General features: G+C 46.5%; 1 protein-coding gene across 1 annotated transcript in view; it reads left to right on the top strand.

The window, feature by feature from the left end:
• The first annotated feature begins 8,645 nt into the window (after nt 1-8,645).
• Nucleotides 8,646-22,439, top strand: part of ppp1r14ab (protein phosphatase 1, regulatory (inhibitor) subunit 14Ab) — a 30,094-nt gene continuing 16,300 nt past the window's right edge. The window contains exon 1 of the mRNA XM_068019255.1: nt 8,646-8,859. Coding sequence (XP_067875356.1) covers nt 8,674-8,859 — 186 coding nt within the window. The 5' untranslated portion in view covers nt 8,646-8,673. The remainder of the gene's footprint in view (nt 8,860-22,439) is intronic.

Genomic DNA, 22,439 nt, shown 5'->3' with positions numbered 1-22,439 from the left:
CAGAAGGAGGCCATTTGGCCCATCAAGTCCATGTGGACTCTCGGTGGAGCTATCCAGTCAGGTGTTGATAGTTTCTCTCTGTCTGCTCTGTTTCCACTGTAAGACAGTCAGTATCAGAGGATACAGATTCAAGATAAATGATTAAAGAGCTAGAGAGGGAGATGAGAATTTTCTTACACAGTGAGTTGTTGTGATCTGGAATGCGCTGCCTGAAAGGGCGGTGGAAGCAGATTCAATAGTAACTTTCAAAAGGGAATTGGATAAATGCTTGGAAAGAAAATTACAGGGCAATGGGGAAAGAGCAGGGGAATGGAACTAAAGTGGAACTAATTGGATAGCTCTTTCAAAAAGCCAGCACAGTCACGATGAGCCGAATGGCCACCTTCTGTGGTGTAAAAGATTCTATGATCCTGTTCTATAATATGCATGTAGCACTTTATCACATCTCTCCAAAGAATCTCAGCTTTAGATAATGAATTGCTTTAAAATGAGATGCTACTGTTCTTTAAAGTTCACCTGAAGAGGTAATTGTTTAATGTTTCAGCTGGGAGACCCGATCACCTACAATGCATCGGTGTGACTGCCTTGACTGACTGTTCAAGATGTTCTCGGACCCACAATACTGATATGAAAGATGAGGCTGTTCATTTAGCCATATCAGCTGTGGCTCAGTGATCAGCACACTTGCCTCTGAGACAGAAGGTTGTGGGTTCAAACCAGAACCTTAAGCTGAAAATCTAGTGACGTTCCCTCAGTACTTGTACTAGGAGCCTTGATCCTGATGCAGGATAGATATGGGAATGAAAAAGACAAATCCAGAAAGTTACCTTAAGTTAAAGTGCAAAAGTAGAACAGAAACATAGGTTCGAGTTAATAAAAGGTATTGGCTTTCTTCCATCTATGAAAGATGATGGACACACAGTAACCAATCCATTTAAATGGCATGTCTTCTCGAAATAGTAAAAGGTACATTTAGGAATGATATGAGGAAATTCTTCACTCAGTGGTGTTGTAGGGGGAACTGTGTAAGGGTGAGGAGTTGATGGGAGACAGTGCCTGGGAGCTGGGTTTGGTTTGGTGGGAGTGTGACCCCCTCCCTCTGGCCTCTTACCCACTCCTGATCTTTTCATTGAACTGTCGGTGAGACATCAGCTGTCTCAATTTCTCTGCCCCCCTCACTCTAACCTGTCCCCCTCTGAACTTGCCACACTCCGTTCTCTCAGGTCTAGCCCTAACATTGTGATCAAATCTGCAGACAAGAGTGGTGCTGTTGTTGTCTGGCGTACCGACCTCTACCTTGCAGAGGATGAGCACCAACTCTCAGACACTTCTTCCTACCTCCTCCTGGACCATGGCCCCACCACCGAACATCAAATGACTGTCCACAGGACTGTCACTGACCTCATCTCCTCTGGAGATCTTCCCTCTACAGCTTCCAACCTCATAGTCCTGCAACCCCGGACAGCCCGCTTCTACCTCCTTCCCAAAATCCACAAGCAGGACTGTCCCAGCAGACCCATTGTGTCAGCCTGTTCCTGCCCCACTGAACTTAATTCTTCCTATCTTGACTCTATCTTTTCTCCCCTGGTCCAGTCTCTTCACACCAACATCCGTGACTCTTCTGACGCCTTACGTCATTTTGACAATTTCCAGTTTCCTGGTCCCAACTGCCTCCTCTTCACTATGGACGTTCAATCTCTCTACACCTCCATCCCCCACCAGGATGGTTTGAGGGCTCTCCGCTTCTTCCTGGAACAGAGGCCCAACCAGTCCCCATCCACCACCACCCTCCTCCGCCTGGCTGAACTTGTTCTCACATTGAACAACTTCTCCTTCAACTCCACTCACTTCCTTCAAGTAAAGCGTGTTGCTATGGGTACCCACATGGGTCCTAGCTATGCCTGTCTTTTTGTGGGATATTTCGAACATTCCTTGTCCCAGTCCGACTCAGGCCTCCTCCCCCAACTCTTCTTCCGGTACATTGATGACTATCAGTGCCGTTTCCTGCTCCCGTCCCGAACTGGAAAACTTTATTAACTTTGCTTCCAATTTCCACCCTTCTTTCACCTTTACATGGTCCATCTCCGACACTTCCCTTCCCTTCCTCAACTTCTCTGTCTCCATCTCTGGGGATCAGCTGTCTACTAACATTCATCATAAGCTCACCGACTCCCACAGCTGCATCGACTACACTTCCTCACATCCTGCTTCCTCTAAGGACTCCATTCCATCTCCGACGCATCTGTTCTAATGATGCAACCTTTCTCAGCAGCGCTTCTGATATGTCTTCCTTTTTCCTCAATCGAGGATCCCTCCCCACTGTGGTTGACAGGGCCCTCAACCGTGTCCGACCCATTTCCTACATTTCTGCCCTCTCGCCTTCCCCTCCCTCCCAGAACCGCGACAGGGATCCCCTTATCCTCACTTTCCACCCCATCAGCCTCCATATCCAAAGGATCATCCTCCGCCATTTCCACCACCTCCAGTGTGATGTCACCACAAAACGTAGCTTCCCCTCACACCCCCCCGTCAGCATTCCGAAGGGATCGTTCCCTCCATTGACACATTATCCCATTCCCATGGCACCTTCCCCTGCAATCGCAGGAGGTGTAATACCTGCCCATTTACCTCCTTTCTCCTCATCATCCAAGGCCCCAAACAATCAATTAATCTCTCCGACCCTCTGTCCTATCACATACCTTCCCTCTTGTTCTCTTCCCCATTCCACCTCTGCTTTACTCATTTAAAACCTCATTCTTTTCTAATCTTTTCCAGTTCTGATGAAAGGTCACTGACCTGAAACGTTAACTCTGCTTCTCTCTCCACAGATGCTGCCAGACCTGCTGAGTATTTCCAGCACTTTGTTTTTATTTCAGATTTCCAGCATCTGCAGTATTGTGCTTTTATTTGACTGGGAAACTGCGGCTTTACCATTTTATAGATTTAAAAATGCATTCAGTATGAAGTATAAAAATATTGTGTTTTCTTGCTGCCGTCAGTGTATCAAGATTGTTAAGTGAAAAACTATTTACAGACGTTTCCATTGGCAGGATGGATGGTAACCAGGGGGCACAGATTTAAAGTAATTTTGATTGTTGTTATGCAGCGAGTTTTTGTGATCTGGAATGCAGATGGTAGAAGGAGAATAAATAGAATCTTTCACAGGGGAATTGGATAAATACTTGAGGAGAAAACTGCAAGGCTGTGGGGAAAGAGCAGAGGAAAGTGGGACTAATTGAATAGCTCTTTTAAAGAACTAACACCAGCACAATGAGCCAAATGGCCTCCTCCTGTGCTGTAAGATTCCCTGATTACTACCAGCAGAGGGCATCAGAGGCCAGGTCTAGCAACAGGAAGCTGGGTGTCCTGACCAGCTTTGCACTGATTGGTGAGATTGGCCAATCGTCCCTAACTACCAGCGCCCCCTTTAAAAAGAGGACATCCCTGAGCTCTCCTCCTAATCCAGTGTAGACGGAAGATTAAATTCCAAAGCGATATTTTTAGGACCAGGTGAGAAAGGGGTCTAGGGGTTCCCTCTCAGCCTTTGCCTGATTTAACCGTAACACCGTGCTTTTAGCTCCCCCCTCAGTGAATCCTTGTTCACTGCTCTCCAATTGTCAGGCAAAGAAATCAACCAAACGGTTTTCTTAGATTTAAACAAGAAAGGTGGAAGTTTACTAACCTTAAACTCTAATTCGGTCAATGACTACGAATACGTGACGCGACAACGCTAGCGTATATATGCAATAAACACACACGCAGATAGAGACAGAAAAGTAGAAAGAATAAAGGGGAAAAGTTTGAGGCAATAGCTGGGATTTATTTACGGTCCTTTGAGTTCGATGTAGAGTCTTTGATTGCTGGTAAGCTTTGCCATTTCGTTGGGGCCCAGTGCACACTTTAAAACTTGTTTCAATGTAGAGCCTTTTCTCTCTTGTGGTTTAAGTGACTTCAGTGGATCCGGAGATTCATGAGAGAGAGAGAGAGAGCTAGGAGAGTGGCTCTCTTCCAAGTTCAGTTGCAATCTGACCCAAACTCTGCTGTGAGCAGTTCAAACAAAACCTGGGCCCCCAGGTTAGTCATGTGACTTGCTGTTTTAACAGACTCCTGCGTTTGTGGATTCTCCATCTTAGCCAATACCCCTGGCATGCTGGTTTTCTTACACATTCAGTGTCTGGTGATCCAAATCCATTTGGGTTAATTGGATCAGGGAGCTGTTCTATTGTCTCCAGGCACTGTCTCTCAATATGCAAATGTTTTCCAACCACTGCTCATCTCTTTAAACAAGCCATTTCTTCATTTCAGCAACAGTTTAAAATTAATGTTCATATGACGAAATTAATATGCCTCATTCTTGGCAGTTGGGGGCCTTCATGACAATGTTGATAGATTAAGTGAATGGGCAAAACTGTGGCAAATAGATTTCAATGCAGAGAAATGTGGGGTCATCAACTTTGGATCCAAAAAGGATAGAACAGGGTACTTTCTAAATGGTGAAAGCTAAAAACTGTGGCGGTCCAAAGAGACGTGGGGGGGGGGGGGGGTGGCGGGGAGGTGGTTCCAGGTACACAGATCATTAAAATGTCAAAAATAGGTACTGAAAATAATCAAAAAGACGAATGAATGCTGACCTTTATATCTAGAGGACTAGAATGCCAGGAGTAGATGTCATGCTTCCGCTATACAAAGCCCTTGGTTAGACCACACCTGGAGTTACTGTGGGCAGTTCTGGGCACCACACCTTCGGGAGGAGATATTGGCCCTGGAAGAGTGCAGCATATTGGACTCCAAAGGTTAAGTTACAAAGAGCGATGACACAAACTAGTGTTTTATTTCCTGGAATTTAGATGGTTAAGGGGTGAGTTGATTGAAGTTTTCAAGGTATTAAGGGGAACTGATAGGGCTGATAGAGAGATATTTCTGCTGGTTGGGGGAGTCTAGGACTAGGGGGCAGGGACTGAAAATTAAAGCCAGACCTTTCAGGAGTGAAATTAAGAAACACTTCTACACACACCGGGTGGTTTGGAGCTCTCTTCCGCAAATGGAAATTGTTGGTCAAACACTTGCTAATTTTAAATCGAGTGATAGGTTTTTGTTATCCAGGTATTAAGGAATGTGGGGCAAAGACGGCTCTATGGAGTTAAGTGGCAGATCAGCCATTGAATGGTAGAACAGGCTCGAGAGGCTAAATGACCAACTCCTGCTCTTTTGTTTTTATGATTCTGTTGCCTTGACATCAAGGGCAGTCACTCTCACATCAGTTATTCAGCTCTTGTGTCCATGTTTGGCCCAGGGCTGGAATAAGGTCTGGAGCCAAGTGGCCCTGGCAAAACACAAACTGAGCATTGGGAAGCAGGTTATTGGTGAGTACGTTCTGAAGCTCATGACACTATTTGGAAGAAGAGCAGGGAGTTCTCTCCCGTGTTCCAGCCAATATTTGCCCCTCAAACAACATCACAAAAACAGATGATCTGGCTCATTATCACATTGCTGTCTTGTGGGATCTTGCTGTGTGCAAACTGGCTGCTGTGTTTCCTGCATTACAACAGTAACTTCACTTCTAAAGCACTTCATTGGCTGTGCAGCACTTTGGGATGCCCAGAGGTTGTGAAAAATAATCTGAAATCAGGAATTAGCTGCGAAAAAGTCTAAATAGTGAAATCTCGGTGATATCTGGGATAAGGGGTAATCGGAGATTCAGGACAAGATATTTCTAATTCCACCCACCAAAGCCCACACTCTTATTATCAAACTGAGCCTGGTGCTGTCCTCAGCTAATATCCACACTGGATAGAAATTATCACCCAGTGTGTGCGGGCTGCACACGAATCCAGGGCAGGACTCTCAGCCCAAGGAGCAAAGGTCACTCTTCGCGTCCCGTCTGAGATTAGACTGGCCACATAATGCTGCACAGAAGTTGATTATTTCAAGAACCGTCCCCAGGAGTAAAAAAAAATCTGAGATAAAAATCCCACTGTGATGTGAAGACTCTCAGATTGCGACAATGCAACCTTATCCTGAAACTACAATCAAAGAATGATTTCTGTATTCCCTTCAGTTCCACCACTCGGGGGAGTGCAGACACACTCTGTGCTGGCCTCCATAGTTTTGTGTTTGAAGAAAAACGACCTGCAGAGAGTGAGAGAGAGAGAGATAAAATACATCAATGTAAAACATTTACTGAGCAGCAGAGAGCTCCCTCGAGCTAAATTCCTGAATGTCAGAATTCTGTATGAGGAGATACTGACATTACACAGGAAGCATTTTAAAAATTCCTTTCTATTATTTCACTAATAAACAGCAGGCACTTCTTTAAAAAAAAGTGAGAAGATATTTATGTCACTACACTGCTGCTGTTTCAATGCATTCTAGGTTACAGCACATATAAAGTCATGAAAGGTACCTTACAGATACAACCTTTTTGATGGAAAATCTGGAGCAAACATTTAGAAGGAAGAGGAGAACGTGCATTTATATAGCACCATTCACATCCCCAGCACATTCCAGCCAATTAATTACTTTCAAAATGTAAATCGCCGTTGTCAGGTTGGAAGACAGGGCAGACAGTTTGTACACAGCAAGATCCCACACAACTACAAGGAAGATGAATGACAGGTTAATGTGTTTTTTGTGTTGGTGGGCGAGAGATCACATTAAATAAGAGTTTTAGGAAGACTAGGCCACAGAATCTTATTGAGAAGATGATTACACATCTGGCATAGAATATAAGAGCAGGGAGGTTATGATGGAGCTGTATAAAATGCTAGTTAGGCCACAGCTGGAGTACTGTGTACAGTTCTGGGCACCACATTATAGGAAGGATGTGAAATAAAAACAAGAAATGCTGGAAATACTGAGCAGGTCTGGCAGCATCTGTGGAGAGAGAAGCAGAGTTAACGTTTCAGGTCAGTGACCCTTCTTCGGAACTGGAATAAGCATTCACACCTAGACTGCGTCACCTACAACAACAATTTTTAAAAATCAACAACATGCATTTAGATATAGTGACATTATCATATCAAAACATCCCAACCTTCTTCATCGGTGCGTTGTCAGACATAATTGGACACCGAGTCACGTATGGAAATATTAGGATAAATTTCCAAATGCTCGGTCAAAGCGGTAGGTTTTAAGGAGTGTCTTAAAAGGAGAGAGAGGCAGGGAGAGAATTCTAGAGCTTCGCTGATCCCTCCATGTCCTCATCCCTCCCTATCTCTGTAACCTCCTCCAGCCCCACAACCGTCTGAAATCTCTGCACTCCTCCAATTCCAGTCACTTGTACATTTTAATTTTTTTTAATTTCCAAAATATACTTTATTCATAAAAATCTGTAAAAATTACATTTCCAAACAGTTTAAAACAGCATCAAGTCAAAAAATACAAACAGTGAAAAGGTGATCAGTTTCCTTCCATACAATCATGAGTTGCCTCACAACCCTTCCATTTCATTGACATGCCATATACATTTTTACATTTTACAGCACACAAAATTTTCCCGATACAGTTCGAGGGGTTTCCCATGGATCCAGCCCCTCCGTTCAGCTTGGTGGGGGGACCTTACACAGTGGTCTTTCCCCATTGAGCCTTTGCTGCGGCTGCCCCAAGCTTTAGTGCGTCCCTCAGCACGTAGTCCTGGACCTTGGAATGTGCCAGTCTGCAACATTCGGTGGTGGACAACTCTTTGCGCTGGAAGACCAGCAAGTTTCGGGCAGACCAAAAAGCGTCTTTCACCAAATTGATAGTCCTCCAGCAGCAGTTGATGTTTGTCTCGGTGTGCGTCCCTGGGAACAGCCCGTAGAGCACAGACTCCTGTGTTACAGAGCTGCTTGGGATGAACCTCGACAAAAACCACTGCATCTCTTTCCACTCCTGCTTTGCGAAGACACATTCCAGGAGGAGGTGGGCAACCGTCTCTTCCCCACCACAGCCAACGCGGGGGCATTGTGCGGAGGGGGCGAGACTTCGGGTGTGCATGAAGGATCTGACGGGGAGGGCCCTTCTCACCACCAGCCAAGCTACGTCTTGGTGCTTGTTTGAAAGTTCTGGTGATGAGGCATTCCGCCAAATGACTTTGACGGTCTGCTCGGGGAACCATCCGACAGGATCCACCGTCTCCTTTTCCCATAGGTCCTTGAGGACATTCCGTGCAGACCACTGCCTGATGGAGCGGTGGTCAAAGGTGTTTTCCCGCAGAAACTGCTCCACGAAGGATAGGTGGTACGGCACGGTCCAACTGGATGGACATTTTAATTGCTCCACCATTGGCGGCCGTGCCTTCAGCTGCCATGGCCCTAAGCTCTGGAATTCCTTCCCTAGACCTCTCTCTCCCTCTTTAAGATGCTCCTAAAGACCGACCTCTTCGACCACGATTTTTGTCACCTGTCCTGATATCTCCTTATATGGTTCGGTGTCAAATTTTGTTTGATAATGCTCCTGTGAACTATGTTAAGGTTTGCTGCTACCCATTTCTAGGTGGATCTGATTTCATCCAATGCTGACACTTCCTGACCTGTGCACTGGATACTGGCACCGAGAGGAAACTTGTGACTTTCTCTTTAAGATGAAGTTTCTCGGAGATGCAGTGCGCGCTAGGACCCAGCGGAAGCCTGGTCCTGTCCAAGGAGCGCTCGGCGCTGAGTCCCAGTCGCCACATCGCAGACTCTGTGGCGGAGGATGGCTGCTCAGCGGGTCGGGAGGAAGGGACACAGCCGGCTGCCGGCCAGCCCCCGGGAGCCCGGGGCCGCTCTGCAGCGCAGACAAGCCCGGGTGACGGTCAGATACGACCGCAGGGAATTGCAGAATCGGCTGGACGTGGAGAAATGGATCGAGGAAAATCTGCTGGAGTTGTATCAGGACCAGGTAGGTCTGGGAGCATCCCACTCCGGGAGTATCTAAATGTAGGAGCATCCCACTCCGGGAGTATCTAAATGTAGGAGCATCCCACTCCGGGAGTATCTAAATCTAGGAGCATCCCACTCCGGGAGTATCTAAATCTAGGAGCATCCCACCCCGGGAGTATCTAAATCTAGGAGCATCCCACTCCGGGAGTATCTAAATCTAGGAGCATCCCACTCCGGGAGTATCTAAATCTAGGAGCATCCCACTCCGGGAGTATCTAAATCTAGGAGCATCCCACTCCGGGAGTATCTAAATCTAGGAGCATCCCACTCCGGGAGTATCTAAATGTAGGAGCATCCCACTCCGGGAGTATCTAAATGTAGGAGCATCCCACTCCGGGAGTATCTAAATGTAGGAGCATCCCACTCCGGGAGTATCTAAATCTAGGAGCATCCCACTCCGGGAGTATCTAAATCTAGGAGCATCCCACTCCGGGAGTATCTAAATCTAGGAGCATCCCACTCCGGGAGTATCTAAATGTAGGAGCATCCCACTCCGGGAGTATCTAAATGTAGGAGCATCCCACTCCGGGAGCAGCTAAATCCAGGAGCATCCCTCTCCGGGAGCAGCTAATTCCGGGAGCATCCCTCTCCGGGAGCAGCTAATTCCGGGAGCATCCCTCTCCGGGAGCAGCTAATTCCGGGAGCATCCCACTCCGGGAGCAGCTAATTCCGGGAGCATCCCACTCTGGGAGCAGCTAATTCCGGGAGCATCCCACTCTGGGAGCAGCTAATTCCGGGAGCATCCCACTCTGGGAGCAGCTAATTCTGGGAGTATCCCACTCCGGGAGTAGCTAAATCCAGGGGTATCATACTCCAGGAGCAGCTAATTCCAGGAGCATCCCACTCTGGGAGCAGCTAATTCCAGGAGCATCCCACTCTGGGAGCAGCTAAATCTGGGAGTATCCCACTCCAGAAGCAGCTAAATCCAGGTTTGTCATACTCCAGGAGCAGCTAAATCCAGGAGCATCCCATTCTGGGAGTATCTAAATCCAGGAGCATCCCACTCTGGGAGTAGCTAAATCTGGGAGTATCCCACTCCAGGAACAGCTAACTCCAGGTGTATCTAACTACAGGAGAAGTTCAATCCGGGAGTATCTAACTGTAGGAACATTTAAATTCAAAAGCATCTCATTCCCAAACGGTTTATCTCCAGGGGTATAGAACTTTAGGAGCATCCCACTTCTGGGGCATTAAACTCCAGGAGGTGCCCACTCCCAGAGTATCTCACTCTCAAAGCAGACCGCTCCTGGAGATTACACTGCACTTTCACCCTTGATTTTTGCGCTCGAGCCTTGGAGTGGGACTTGAATCCATAAACCTTCTGACCTCGAAGCTAACTGAGCCAGGGCCACCAACAGTGGTGGGCTGGTATCCTGTATCCATGGATATCCCAGGGAGGGGAAAAAATTGGGAATAAGTTGGAGGAAGAGGGAGGAATATTTCCACTGAGAGTTCATTGGCAGAATGGGAAAATGTGCAGGGCTGTGGGCAGGAGGTAGAGATGTGAATATAATTGGAGAGGACAAGGAGCCAACATAAGGATGATGGGCTGAATGGCCTCTTTCTGTGCCAAAGATTCTGTAATAGTGATTTGCCATAATGGGTTTGGTTGGGCGTTAATGAACAGGAAATTAATGTGCCATTTCCAGCATTGTGAGCCAGACTGTGCCCTGTCACTGGGAGACGATGAATTCCCAAACATGATTTATCAAATAAGGTCATTATTGCTGCTGAAATGATTCAGTGCGAACTTATCAGTGACACTCAGATGCATTTAATTAATTCAGCAAGTGAAGTGATCAAGTCATTTGCAACCTTTGCCAAAAAAAAGAGAAGTTCTGAAGTTAAATTATTGCTGGGAAACTGTATCCACATATGGTGCGAGGTCATAGAGTTTATACAGCACAGAAACAGGCCCTTTGGCCCATCGTGTCTGAGCCGGCCATCAAGTACCTAACTAGTCTAATCCCATTTTCCAGCGCTTGGCCCGTAGCCTTGTATGTTATGGCATTTCAAGTGCTCATCTAAATACTTAAATGTTGTGAGGGTTCCTGCCTCTACCACCTCTTCAGGCAGTGTGTTCCAGATTCCAACCACCCTCTGGGTGAAAATATTTTTCCTCAAGTCCCCTCTAAACCTCCTGCCCCTTACCTTAAATCTATGCCCCCTGGTTATTGACACCTCCGCTAAGGGAAAAGGTTTCTTCCTATCTACTCTATCTACGCTCCTCATAATTTTGTACACCTCAATCAGGTCCCCCCTCAGCCTTCTCTGCTCTAAGGAAAACAACCCTAGCCTTTTCAGTCTCTCTTCATAGCTGAAATGCTCCAGCCCAGGCAACATCCTGGTGAATCTCCTCTGCACCCTCTCCAGTGCAATCACATCCTTCCTATAGTGTGGTGACCAGAACTGTACACAGTACTCCAGCTGTGGCCTAACTAGCATTTTATACAGCTCCATCATAACCTCCCTGCTCTTATATTCTATGCTTCGGCTAATAAAGGCAAGTATCACATATGCCTTCCTAACCACCTTATCTACCTGTGCTGCTGCCTTCAGTGATCTATGGACAAGTACACCAAGGTCCCTCTGACCCTCTGTACTTCCTAGGGTCCTACCACCCATTGTATATTCCCTTGCCTTGTTAGTCCTCCCAAAATGCATCACCTCACACTTCTCAGGATTAAATTCCATTTGCCACTGCTCTCCCCATTTTACCAACCCATCTATATCGTCCTGTAATCTAAAGCTTTTCTCCTGACTATTTACGACACCACCAATTTTCTTGTCATCCGCGAACTTACTGATCATACCTCCTATATTCACGTCTAAATCATTAATGTACAGAGAAGCAGAGTTAGCATTTCATCATAATGAAGGGTCACTGACCCGAAACGTTAACTCTGTTTCTCTCTCCACAGATGCTGCCAGACCTGCTGAGTATTTCCAGCATTCGCATTAATTTGCTTTTGTGTTGTTGTAATCTATCAAACTTGTTGGGCAAGCTTTGGAATGTTGCCTGTGAATGAAAGAATGACGCAGGAATCTCTGGGCTGGTGTTTTGGGCGTGGCACAAGACTGCAAAATAGTTACGGAGGAGAAAGTCCATTCAGCCCATCTAATTTATACCAAGATTGACGAAACCGCTGACTCTTAACTCGGGGTCTCTTAATTCAATTTATCTGACCCATTTTAAGCGCTAAATTTCACTTGCCTGGATTACACTTGTTGCTTAATTCAAATTGATGAATAACGGAACAAAAGAATGAAAGAAAGACGTGTAGCTGTCTTGCACATTGAGGAATAAATATTGGCCAGGACACCAGGGAGAACGCCCTGCTGTTCCTAAAATTAATAGCCATTTGAGAGGGTAGATAGGGCCTCAGGTTGATGTCTCATTTTTAGACGTCTCGTTTTCATCTCCTTCATGATTGACTGCAAAGTGTCAACTGACCGGAACTTATCGATACCCCATAGCGACCATCTGCAAAGCAGAGGATGTACAAACACCAGCTATCGAACAAGTGGTCAATAATTCCACAATAACTAACTCCTATCCTGTAATTAATGCTTTTTTAAAAAATCTGTCAGATTTTGTCTTCACACAGTCATGCCTCAAATAGTTAATTGATAAGAACATAAGAAATAGGAGTAGGACATGTCCCTCGAGCCTGCTGTGTTATTCAGTATGATCATGGCTGATTTTCTACCTCAGTTGCTTTACTGCACTATCCCCTATCCTTTAATTCCCTAAAAATCTATCGATCTCAGTATTGAATATACTCAATGACTGAGCATTCACAGCTCTCTGGGGGTAGAGAATTCCCAAGATTCACCACCCTCCGAGTGAAGAAATTGCTCCTCATCTCAGTCCTAAATGTCCGACCCCTTATCCTGAGTCTGTGACCCGGTGAGGAAAAGACACAATTGATGGGAATATTACATCCGGCAGGGAGATTACCCGACTCCGAATCACTCGACATATTGATTTCTTTGTTCCCCGCCTGGCCAAAGAGCTCCCTTAAGCAGTTTGAAGTGGCAGCAATCGGATAAAACATTGTTTAGATAACTGACTTGCAGCACGAAAATGTTACACTGAGGTTCGGCCTTGATTTCCACTCTTGGCGGGCATCGAGCTATAGATACCAGGTTGGGACCAGGGCCTACCTCAGCTGACCTGTAATGATGCCTCTATATCACAGACTAAGCTGGGAAAAGTGAGGCAATGGACAGGTGAAGGAGGCAGTCAGGTGGTTATCAAAGAAAGACTTGCATTACTATAGCACCTTTCACAGCCTCAGGATGTTCCAAAGTGCTTTACAGCCAATGAACTATATTTTTGAAGTGCAGACGCTGTTGTAATGTAGAAAGCGTGGCAGCTAAATTGGGCACGGCAAGCTCCCACAAACAGCAGTGATAATGTGATCAGATATCTGCTTTGCTGATAATAAAGATTAAGGATAAGCTATTTAAAAAGCCTACAATCTGTGTTTTAGAAACAGATTTTGATTTACAACAATGCAGAGCAAATATCGACTATCACCCCCATTGTGAGGTCCAGCAGTATCTGTGGAGAAACCGCTAACATTGCAGGTCAGTGACCTTTAGTCAGAACGGTTCTGATGAGGGGTCACTCACTGACCTGAAACATGAACTCAGTCTCTCTCTCTCTCCACAGATGCTGCAAGACTGCTGAGTATTTCTAGCACTTTCTGTTTTTATTTCAGATTTCCAGTGTCTTGCTTTCGTAAGGAGATATTAGGACAGGTGACCAAAAGCTTGGTCAAAGAGGTCGGTTTTAAGGAGCATCTTAAAGGAGGAGAGAGAGACGGAGAGGTTTAGGGAGGGAATTCCAGAGCTTAGGGCCCAGGCAGCTGAAGGCACGGCCGCCAATGGTGGAGCGATTAAACTCAGGGATGTACAAGAGACCGGAATTGGAGGAGTGCAGAGATCTTAGAGAATTTTACGGCTGGAGGCGGTTACAGGGATAGGGAGGGAGCGAGACCTTGGAGGTATTTGAACACAAGGATGAGACTTTTAAATTGGAGCCATGTCCGGCCTGGGAGCCAGTGTAGGTCAGTGAGCACGGGGGTGATGGGTGAACAGGATGTGGTGTGAGTTGAGAGTTTTGGCACAACAGTCATTTCCTCACGCCACGTTCTCTCCTCATTCCAGTCCTCAGTATTAGCTTCTCTGTGCAGCTGAACGGGGGAAGGGTTTAAACCTGAAGAGAGGGGGAAATCACCTTCAGAATTCTTGTATACCTTTCCCCCCCCCACCCCACTTCTCCATCCTGACACCCAACTATGAACAATACTGTTAACCACGGCCTGTGATTATCTGCTTAAACTGCCCTTAACTACAAGAAGTATATGTGGAATAAATTGGGAGGGTGAAGTCCCTTTAACAGTGTCTACCCCTGTAAAACAGTGTGTGCTAGATTGCAAGGGTGTAAATGTTTGGCATGTTCTATAAATTGAAGGCTTGGCTCTTGGTTTGTTTGTTATTCAGACCCCTTGAGTTCCTTGTAGCCTGCTGCCAGAAAGGCCATCTACGTTTTCAAAAACAAATCATGAAACGCAAGGGAAATGAGCTGGGACATGGGAATTTGCTGAGTGTAAACAGATTCTGTTGTGCACTGCAAGTCGAGTGTTAGTGTGGAGCTCTTGCTCTGGAGGCCGAAGGTTGTGGTCACGGGCTTTGCCTGCCTGAGGGAGGTCAGCCATATTGGGGTTCAAAGGTTAAACTGAGTCCCCATCGGATTCTTTACAAGATGGGGACAAATGAGGTGGTCTCACCCATCCGAGCAAAAATCTACTCTTCAATCCCCCCTCAGGGCATTCAGTTGTTTCTTAATTGCTTTGAGGAATCTTCCCTCCACTACGCTACTTGGGACTCCATTCCATTTATTGACCATTCTTTGTGAGAAGAAATGTGTGACATTAGTTCTAAATTTGCTTCTTGGATTCCCTGTCTGTTTGCCTCATTGGAATTGTTTAGTTTGATGTGGTTTTCTGCGTCTATCCTTCCCATACCATGTATAATGCTTTACACCGCCAAGATTATCCCTCAGTTGCCTCCCTTTAAGGATGAATTTTGTTTTCAGTTTTTCCTCATGAATTCATCTTTTTGATCAGACTTTTAGTTCTTCTTTAAACAAAGGAGGAAAGACTTGCATTTCTATAGCGCCTTTCACAACCTCAGGACATCCCAAAGTGCTTTGCAGCCAATGAAATACCTTTTGATGTGTAGTCACTGTTAAGGTAGCAGCCAATTTGTGCACAGCAAGCTCCCACAGACAGCAATGTGATGATGATCAGAATCTGTTTTTAGGAGCTGGATTTTCATTCCAGGGTCGGGACCCAATTCCATGTCTGCACGGCTGGTGCAAAGCTATCTTCAAGTGTAAATGATCTAATTTGTTCGGGTGTGAGTATGGTGTACAATCAGCGGCACTGGGACCGACATGGAGGTGGGAAGTGACTCCAGACTGCAATGTTGAAAGGCAGACAGCAGCCAGACAGAGCTCCCTGTTGCCTTGCAGAATGGCGCAGACAGCAGACTAGAAATGCTATGGTGCAAACAAGTGGCTAAATGGTGAACAGGAAGGCAGGTGAAGCATGATGTTTCAATCACACTTATTTTTGATTTCTTTGAATAAGTATTGACAACATCCAACTGCATTGCTCCCGACAGTTAATCACTTAAGTGCACTGGACCGTTCATTCCTCCCACTCTCCTCTTTGAAAATTCCCTTCTGGCCCTCCCCAGCCCATTAACAAGCTCCTCAAGGAGCTTAACATGCAGTTAATTGGAGTCAAGTGGGTTCCCGACACTCCACCCCCTACCCTCACTTTGAAAACTGGAGCGCTGTTCCGGAGGCATCGGAATCTAGAGACGCATTCCAGGAACGCAATCTTCAATTTGCGATGCCAACCTTGCTCGCCCCAAAGCGCTTTGAAAATCCAGCCCTGGGTGTTGTTAAAGGATAGATATTCAAATCACACGACAGAAATTTGAGCACATAATCCAGGCTGACACTCCCAGTGCAGTACTGAGGGAGTGCTGCACTGTCGGAGGGTCAGTACTGAGCGAGTGCTGCACTGTCGGAGGGTCAGTACTGAGGGAGTGCTGCACTGTCGGAGGGTCAGTACTGAGGGAGTGCTGCACTGTCGGAGGGTCAGTACTGAGGGAGTGCTGCACTGTCTGAGGGTCAGTACTGAGGGAGTGCTGCACTGTCAGAGGGTCAGTACTGAGGGAGTGCTGCACTGTCGGAGGGTCAGTACTGAGGGAGTGCTGCACTGTCGGAGGGTCAGTACTGAGGGAGTGCTGCACTGTCTGAGGGTCAGTACTGAGGGAGTGCTGCACTGTCTGAGGGTCAGTACTGAGGGAGTGCTGCACTGTCTGAGGGTCAGTACTGAGGGAGTGCTGCACTGTCTGAGGGTCAGTACTGAGGGAGTGCTGCACTGTCGGAGGGTCAGTACTGAGGGAGTGCTGCACTGTCTGAGGTGCCGTCTTTCTGATGAGACATTAAACCGAGGCCCTGTCTGCCCCCTCAGCCACTATTTGAAAAAGAGCCAGGGGAGTTCTCCTCAGTGTACTGGCCAATGGCTATCCCTCAACGAAAATCACTGAAATTATTTTTCCTCTCATTATCACATTACTGTTTGTGGGAGCTTGCTGTGCGCAAATTAGCTTCTGCATTTCCTGCATTACAGCAGCGACTATACTTCAAAAGTATTTTATTGGCTGTGAAGCACTTTATGTCGTCACGAGGCTGAGGAAGGCACTATATAAATGCATGTTTTTCCCTCTTCCCCTCTCTTTACTGCTTGTTGTAATCCCTGTATTGGTCTGTTAGTTGGGGTGGTGTACAGGAGTTCCAAGTTAGCGCTTTGTGTGTTGCATGAGTTTAACTTGAAGAAGCTGAGCACTGATCCAGCACTGTCATACCAGCTCCCTTCCTCACCGTAAAAGGAAAACCCAAATTTTCTTTCCAGATTTGGCAGGGTGGCTTTTGCCTTGAATTGTTGCTGAACCTGGGCCATTGTCATAGATCTTCAACCTGTCCAGAGATCCCAGGAAATGGGTACTGTTCAACAACATACTGCCAAGCAGTTCATCAAGCAGGCTGAGTGGGGAAATGATGCGGCTTTTCCCCAATCATTCTGCTGCTCCATGTCGCTTGGCACTGGGTGAAAAAAAAGTGGGAGTGAGCGAGTGATTCAGTGGGTTAGGCACCAGACGTCCGCCTCTGGGATGCGAGTTCAAATCAAGCACAGTCTGAAAGGACGTAGCCCTCCTCTGTCTGCCTGCCTTGAGGGATCCAGGTGAATGAGCGTGGGAGTTCGCTGATAAATTGTCAATATTGCAGATATGGCTGATGTGTAAAATGGAAATGTTACTGTCGGCTGGACTGTGGTACATTGTGGAGGTAGAGTGGAGATCATTACCCTCTGGTTAATGGTTAGATCTAACTTGGGAGGGTTTTCTTTGTGCTGAGTGAGAGCCTGAAATGAAAAGTCCTGTTCCCCAGCATCAAAATCCCCCGTCTTCAACACAAAAGTTCACAGAAAAAGTTTCAAAGGAGACCGTTATTAATTTATTAGTTAAATGGGGAACTCCAAAATTCCATTACAGCCCCTTTCACAACCTCAGGGCATCCCAAAGCACTTTACAGCCAATGAAGTACTTTTGAAGTGTTGTCACTGTTGTAATATAGGGAAGGCGGCAGCCAATTTGTGCACAGTAAGATCCCACAAACAGCAATGTGAAAATGACTGGGTTATCTATTTTTTGTGATGTCGATGAGGGATAAATATTGTCCGGGACACGAGGGGGAACTCCCCTGATGGTCTTCGAAATATTGACGTAAGATCTTTTATGTCCGCTTGGGAGGGAAAACAGGGCCTCGGTTTAAAGTCAAATCCAGAAGTCAGCACCACTGACTGTGTGGCACTCTCTCAGTACTGCACTGGAGTGTCACCTAGAGTGTTGTGCTCAGGTTTCTGGAGTGGGACTTGAACTCACAACTTTGTGTACTCAGAGTTGAGAATGCTACCCATGGCGTCGCAGCCAAGACAAAGAAGGATGGGAGGAAGCTCGTGTGGAGTATAAACACTCTGAATGTTGGTTCATGGGATGAGTATTGTCTGTTAATCGGATCGGATTAAAGACATAACCACCACAGGTCAAAAAGAGTTTAATCAAAGTTTGATGAGCGGAGCAGGAATGAAATTCAGTTTAAATATTATCTGAGTGGCTGTATAATGTCTACTTAATTTGTGGGTTTGATTGAGGGGAAAGCAAGGATACAGCTGGAGAGAATTTTCTGATCTCAAGCCAAGCATCCTGTTGGAGGGGTGAGTTTGAACAGTGACAGACACGGGATATAAAAAGAAGGAAACACTCAGCAGGTCAGGCAGCATCTGTGATTAGAGAAACAGAGTTAACGTATCAGATCTGTGGCCTTGCAGCATTTTCTGTTTTCGTTTCAGTTTTCCAGCGTTGGTAGTATTTTACTTTAGTTTGGGAATAGAAGGGTTTTGTAGAAACAGTATGAGTGTTTTGTGTCCGCCTTCAAAGTTGACGGTTTAAGCCCAGTCCCTGAAATCTGATGAACGGTCACAGACCTGAAACATCGACTCTGTTTCTCTCTCCACAGATGCTGCCTGACCTGCTGAGTATTTCCAGCACTTTCTGTTTTTATCCCTGAAATCCTGTCTGGGAGACTTTTACATATGTTCTTACCTGGAGACTTAAGGTAGCAGTTATACTGCACTCTGTGAGCTCGTCCTGCTGCAGAGGACTGGGAAAGCTAACATGAATGTAGGAGGAATCGAAATAGAACAGTTTTAAAAAATCAAGCTTGAAATACTCAGCAGTAGCTTTTTGTTTCTTTATCAGTGAAGATACTGTCGCCTAGGAATTGCTCTAGGCAATAGCTTACAGCATAGAGGGAAAAGAAAGACTTGCATTTATGCAGCACCTTTCACATCCTCAGGATGTCTCAAAATGCTTTACAGACAATGAAGCACTTTTGAAGTCACTTGTAATGTAGCAAACGCGCAACCAATTTGCACACAGCAAGATCCCACAAACATCCACCTGAGGGGACAGACGGGGATTCGGTTTGATGTCTCAACGGAAAGGCGGGACCTCTGACAGTGCAGCACTCCCTCGGTGCTGACACTGGGAGTGCCAGTCTAGATTTTGAACGCACAACCTTCTGACTCAGAGGCGAGAGTAGGCCATTCAGGCCATACCTCCTGTGCCAGCTCCTGGAAGGAATTATTCCCTATTTCTCATCCCCTTCCTCGTTCCCCAGATCCCTTTAAATTTTTTCTTCAAATATTTATCTACTTTCCTTTGAAGAGCGATTCTGGATTCTGCTTCCACTTCTGTTTGTGGAAGGGCATTCCACGTCCTAACAACTCTCCGTAAATATTTTCCTCTAATTTAGCACTTGTTTGACATTCCTCTGTTTTTGTGGAGATGCTAACTTCATTAAAATAACCTGTTTGAGGCCTGGGTTATGCTGGTCAGTTCTACCAGTGCATTGTGTTTATTAATATCGCTATCGTTAATTTCACTGTCCCCGTTACAACAACAATTGGTTGTATCTATGTAGCACCTTTAGCATAGTAAAATATCCCAAGGCACTTCATAGGGGTTTTACTGGGCAAAATTTGATATCAAGTTGCTTAAGGAGATTTTAGGGCAGGTGCTCAAAAGCTTGATCAATGAGGTAGATTTTGAGGAGCATCTTAAAGGAGGAGAGAGAGAGGCGGAGAGGTTTAGGGGGGGAAATTCCAGAGCTTAGGGCCCCAGGCAGCTGAAGGCACGGCCTCCAATGGTAGAGCAATTAAACTCAGGGATGCTCAAGAGGCCAGAATTGGAGGAGCACAGAGATCTCAGAGGGTTGCAGGGCTGGAGGAGGTTACAGAGATAGGGAGGGTTGTGGGGCTGGAGGAGGTTACAGAGATAGGGAGGGTTGTGGGGCTGGAGGAGGTTACGGGGATATGGAGGGGCGAGGGCCATGAGGAAACCAAGGATGAGAATTTTATAATCGAGGCATTGGCAGATCCGGAATTCTTATTGTTCAGCCGGCACAGGGTGCGATGGGCGATCTGAACTCATTGTTACTGTTTGGACAAACTTTGTGTTTCTCCTAATGCCATGCAGTGTTTATTGATAATCTTTCACCGTCTAAATAATATATGAGAGCTCAAAGCTGGAGAGTCAACAGATGAAGCATCTCTCTGGACCCAGCTATTCAATTGAAGCAATAACGCAGGCTGAGAATGTGACCGTTGCTTTATTTCCACGGAAATGCTTTCTGTCCACTTGACCCCTATTGATACTGGGGTGAGGGCTGAGCACAGCTGCCAGCCTGGGCTGTAAAGCAGTTAGTAAAGTAATGGACCCTCAAACCACCTCCCCCACTCTTTCCCCCCCCCCCCTGCCCCCCTCATCCCCTGTGGTCACTGAAGGGGAACCTTTAACATCAGAATGAAGGGTAGGATCATAAAGATGGGAGGAAGTTGAAATACATGGTGAAAATTTTCAGTGGGGTGTTGATACTTGGTCCCAATCTCTTGGCAGCTCTGATAATTGAAATACAATGGCCCAGTTTCAACCCATGCAGCAGGACTGTCCACAGGAGGATTAACATTTAAAATTCAAACTCCAAGATACAACCCAGCTGTTTACATTTTTACAAACCCCAGATCCAGCCACCAACGCAGCTCCTGCTAAAGAACTGCCCCTCTCTCCTTCAAACTAGCGGCTGTGGGATCTTTTACACCCACCTGCGATGGCAGACAGTGCCTCTGTTTAATGTCTGATCTGAGAAACAGCACCTCTGACAGAGCAGCACTCCCTCAGTGCCGCCCTGTGAGTGGAGTATGTTCTCAGGACCCTGGATTGGGACTTGAACGCACCACCTTCTGACTCGGGGGTGAGAGTTTGACTCTCTGAGCCACAGCATTAAGGAGTACAAAGGCTGACTGGCATTGTGCCACTTTGTATTGTCACTTTGACTGGCCACGTGGTGCAGCACAAGGAGTATAACTCCAGTCGGCTGGGTCTCGCTTTGTTCTTAGTCGCTGCTGGTCTGTAACTGCACAGTCGCACTGCCAGGACCGTGTCTCTCTGGCTCGACTGAATGAGAGCTCGAAACTCCTTCGCTGCCTGCTCATTGGTTACAGAGTTGGCTGCTGGTCTGTCTCCCCCACCCCCGATCTCTCTCTCTCTCTCTCTCTCTCTCTCTCGCCCCCCTCCCCCCCCGACCCCCCAAATCTCTCTCTCTTCACCTCCCCTCTTCTCCCTCCTCCCTCTTCTCCTCCCCCATTGCTCCCCCCCACCCCCCTCACTCCACGACATGTGCAGGTACATCTAATGTTTTATTACTGGTGTCAGCCATGGCTCGGTGGCCTGCAGTCTGGTCTCAGACTCAGGGGTTGTGAGTTCGAGTCCCAGTCCAGAGTCTAGACCAGACAGGGCGGAGAGGGGGTTCTTGCTGCAGATTGATCCGTGCAGCGATTCTGTAACTACTATCCGCCCTGTTGACAGGTTTTGCATTCTGAAATCAGGGATGCCCTTCCTTTTTGTTTCAAGGACGGCCCTTCGTATGGATTTAGAGAGAGTGTTAATATTACATGAAGCCTAATTATTGTGTGAATAATTCATGAGGGCGATAGTGATTGAATTTAAGGAAGGCACTGAATTTACTTTATTCCTTTATCTCTTGCTTCTCCTTCTTCCGGTGTTGGTGACTGATGCAGTGTAAAACGGTAAACAAAATGGGTGACGGAGCAAGCAACATTATCAAGTGCTCGGGTATTGTTGCATTCCAGCTCGCACATCCTCCCTACTCTCCCAAGCTGTTCTGTTGAAATGCAGTACCGTCCGCCCCAGCAAAAATTACCAACGGAGGCCAATCGTTCAACCTTCACCCACATAGCAGCAGCCCAAGAGCATTTGACAAACACTTCACTTCCTTTTACCTCAAGGGCATGATGGCAAAGACAGACACTTCTTGCATCATCAATAGAACTCAGCAGTAAAGGGCATGACCTTTGGAGTGCCAATGGCATCATATTCCCAGGTTTTCCGTAGGATCTCTCAGCACAGAAGGAGGCCATTCAGCCCATCGTGTCTGTGCTGGCTCTTTGAAAGAGCTGTCCAGTTATTCCCACTCCCCCCCCCCCGGTCTTTCCCCACAGCCCTGCAAATTTCTCCTTTTCAAGTATTTATCCCTTTTTGAAAGTTACTATTGAATCTGCTTCCACTGCCCTTTCAGCCAGTGCGTTCTCGATCACAACAAACAAAAAATTGCATTTTCACTTTGGTTCTTTTGCTGATTTAAATCTGTGTCCCTCTGGTTACTGACCCGCCTGTCAGAGGAAGCAGTTTCTCCTTATTTACTCGATCAAAAACCTTCTTCATTTTTGAACACCTCTATTAAATCTCCCCTTAACCTTCTCTGCTCTAAGGAGAACAATCCCAGCTTCTCCAGTCTCTCCACGTAACTGAAGT

The sequence above is a fragment of the Heterodontus francisci genome, chromosome 40 (assembly GCF_036365525.1).
Source record: "Heterodontus francisci isolate sHetFra1 chromosome 40, sHetFra1.hap1, whole genome shotgun sequence".
In the NCBI taxonomy this organism is placed as follows: domain Eukaryota; kingdom Metazoa; phylum Chordata; class Chondrichthyes; order Heterodontiformes; family Heterodontidae; genus Heterodontus; species Heterodontus francisci.
The sequence above is the reverse complement of the archived record's forward strand: the minus strand, read 5'-3'. Positions and strand labels throughout refer to the sequence as shown.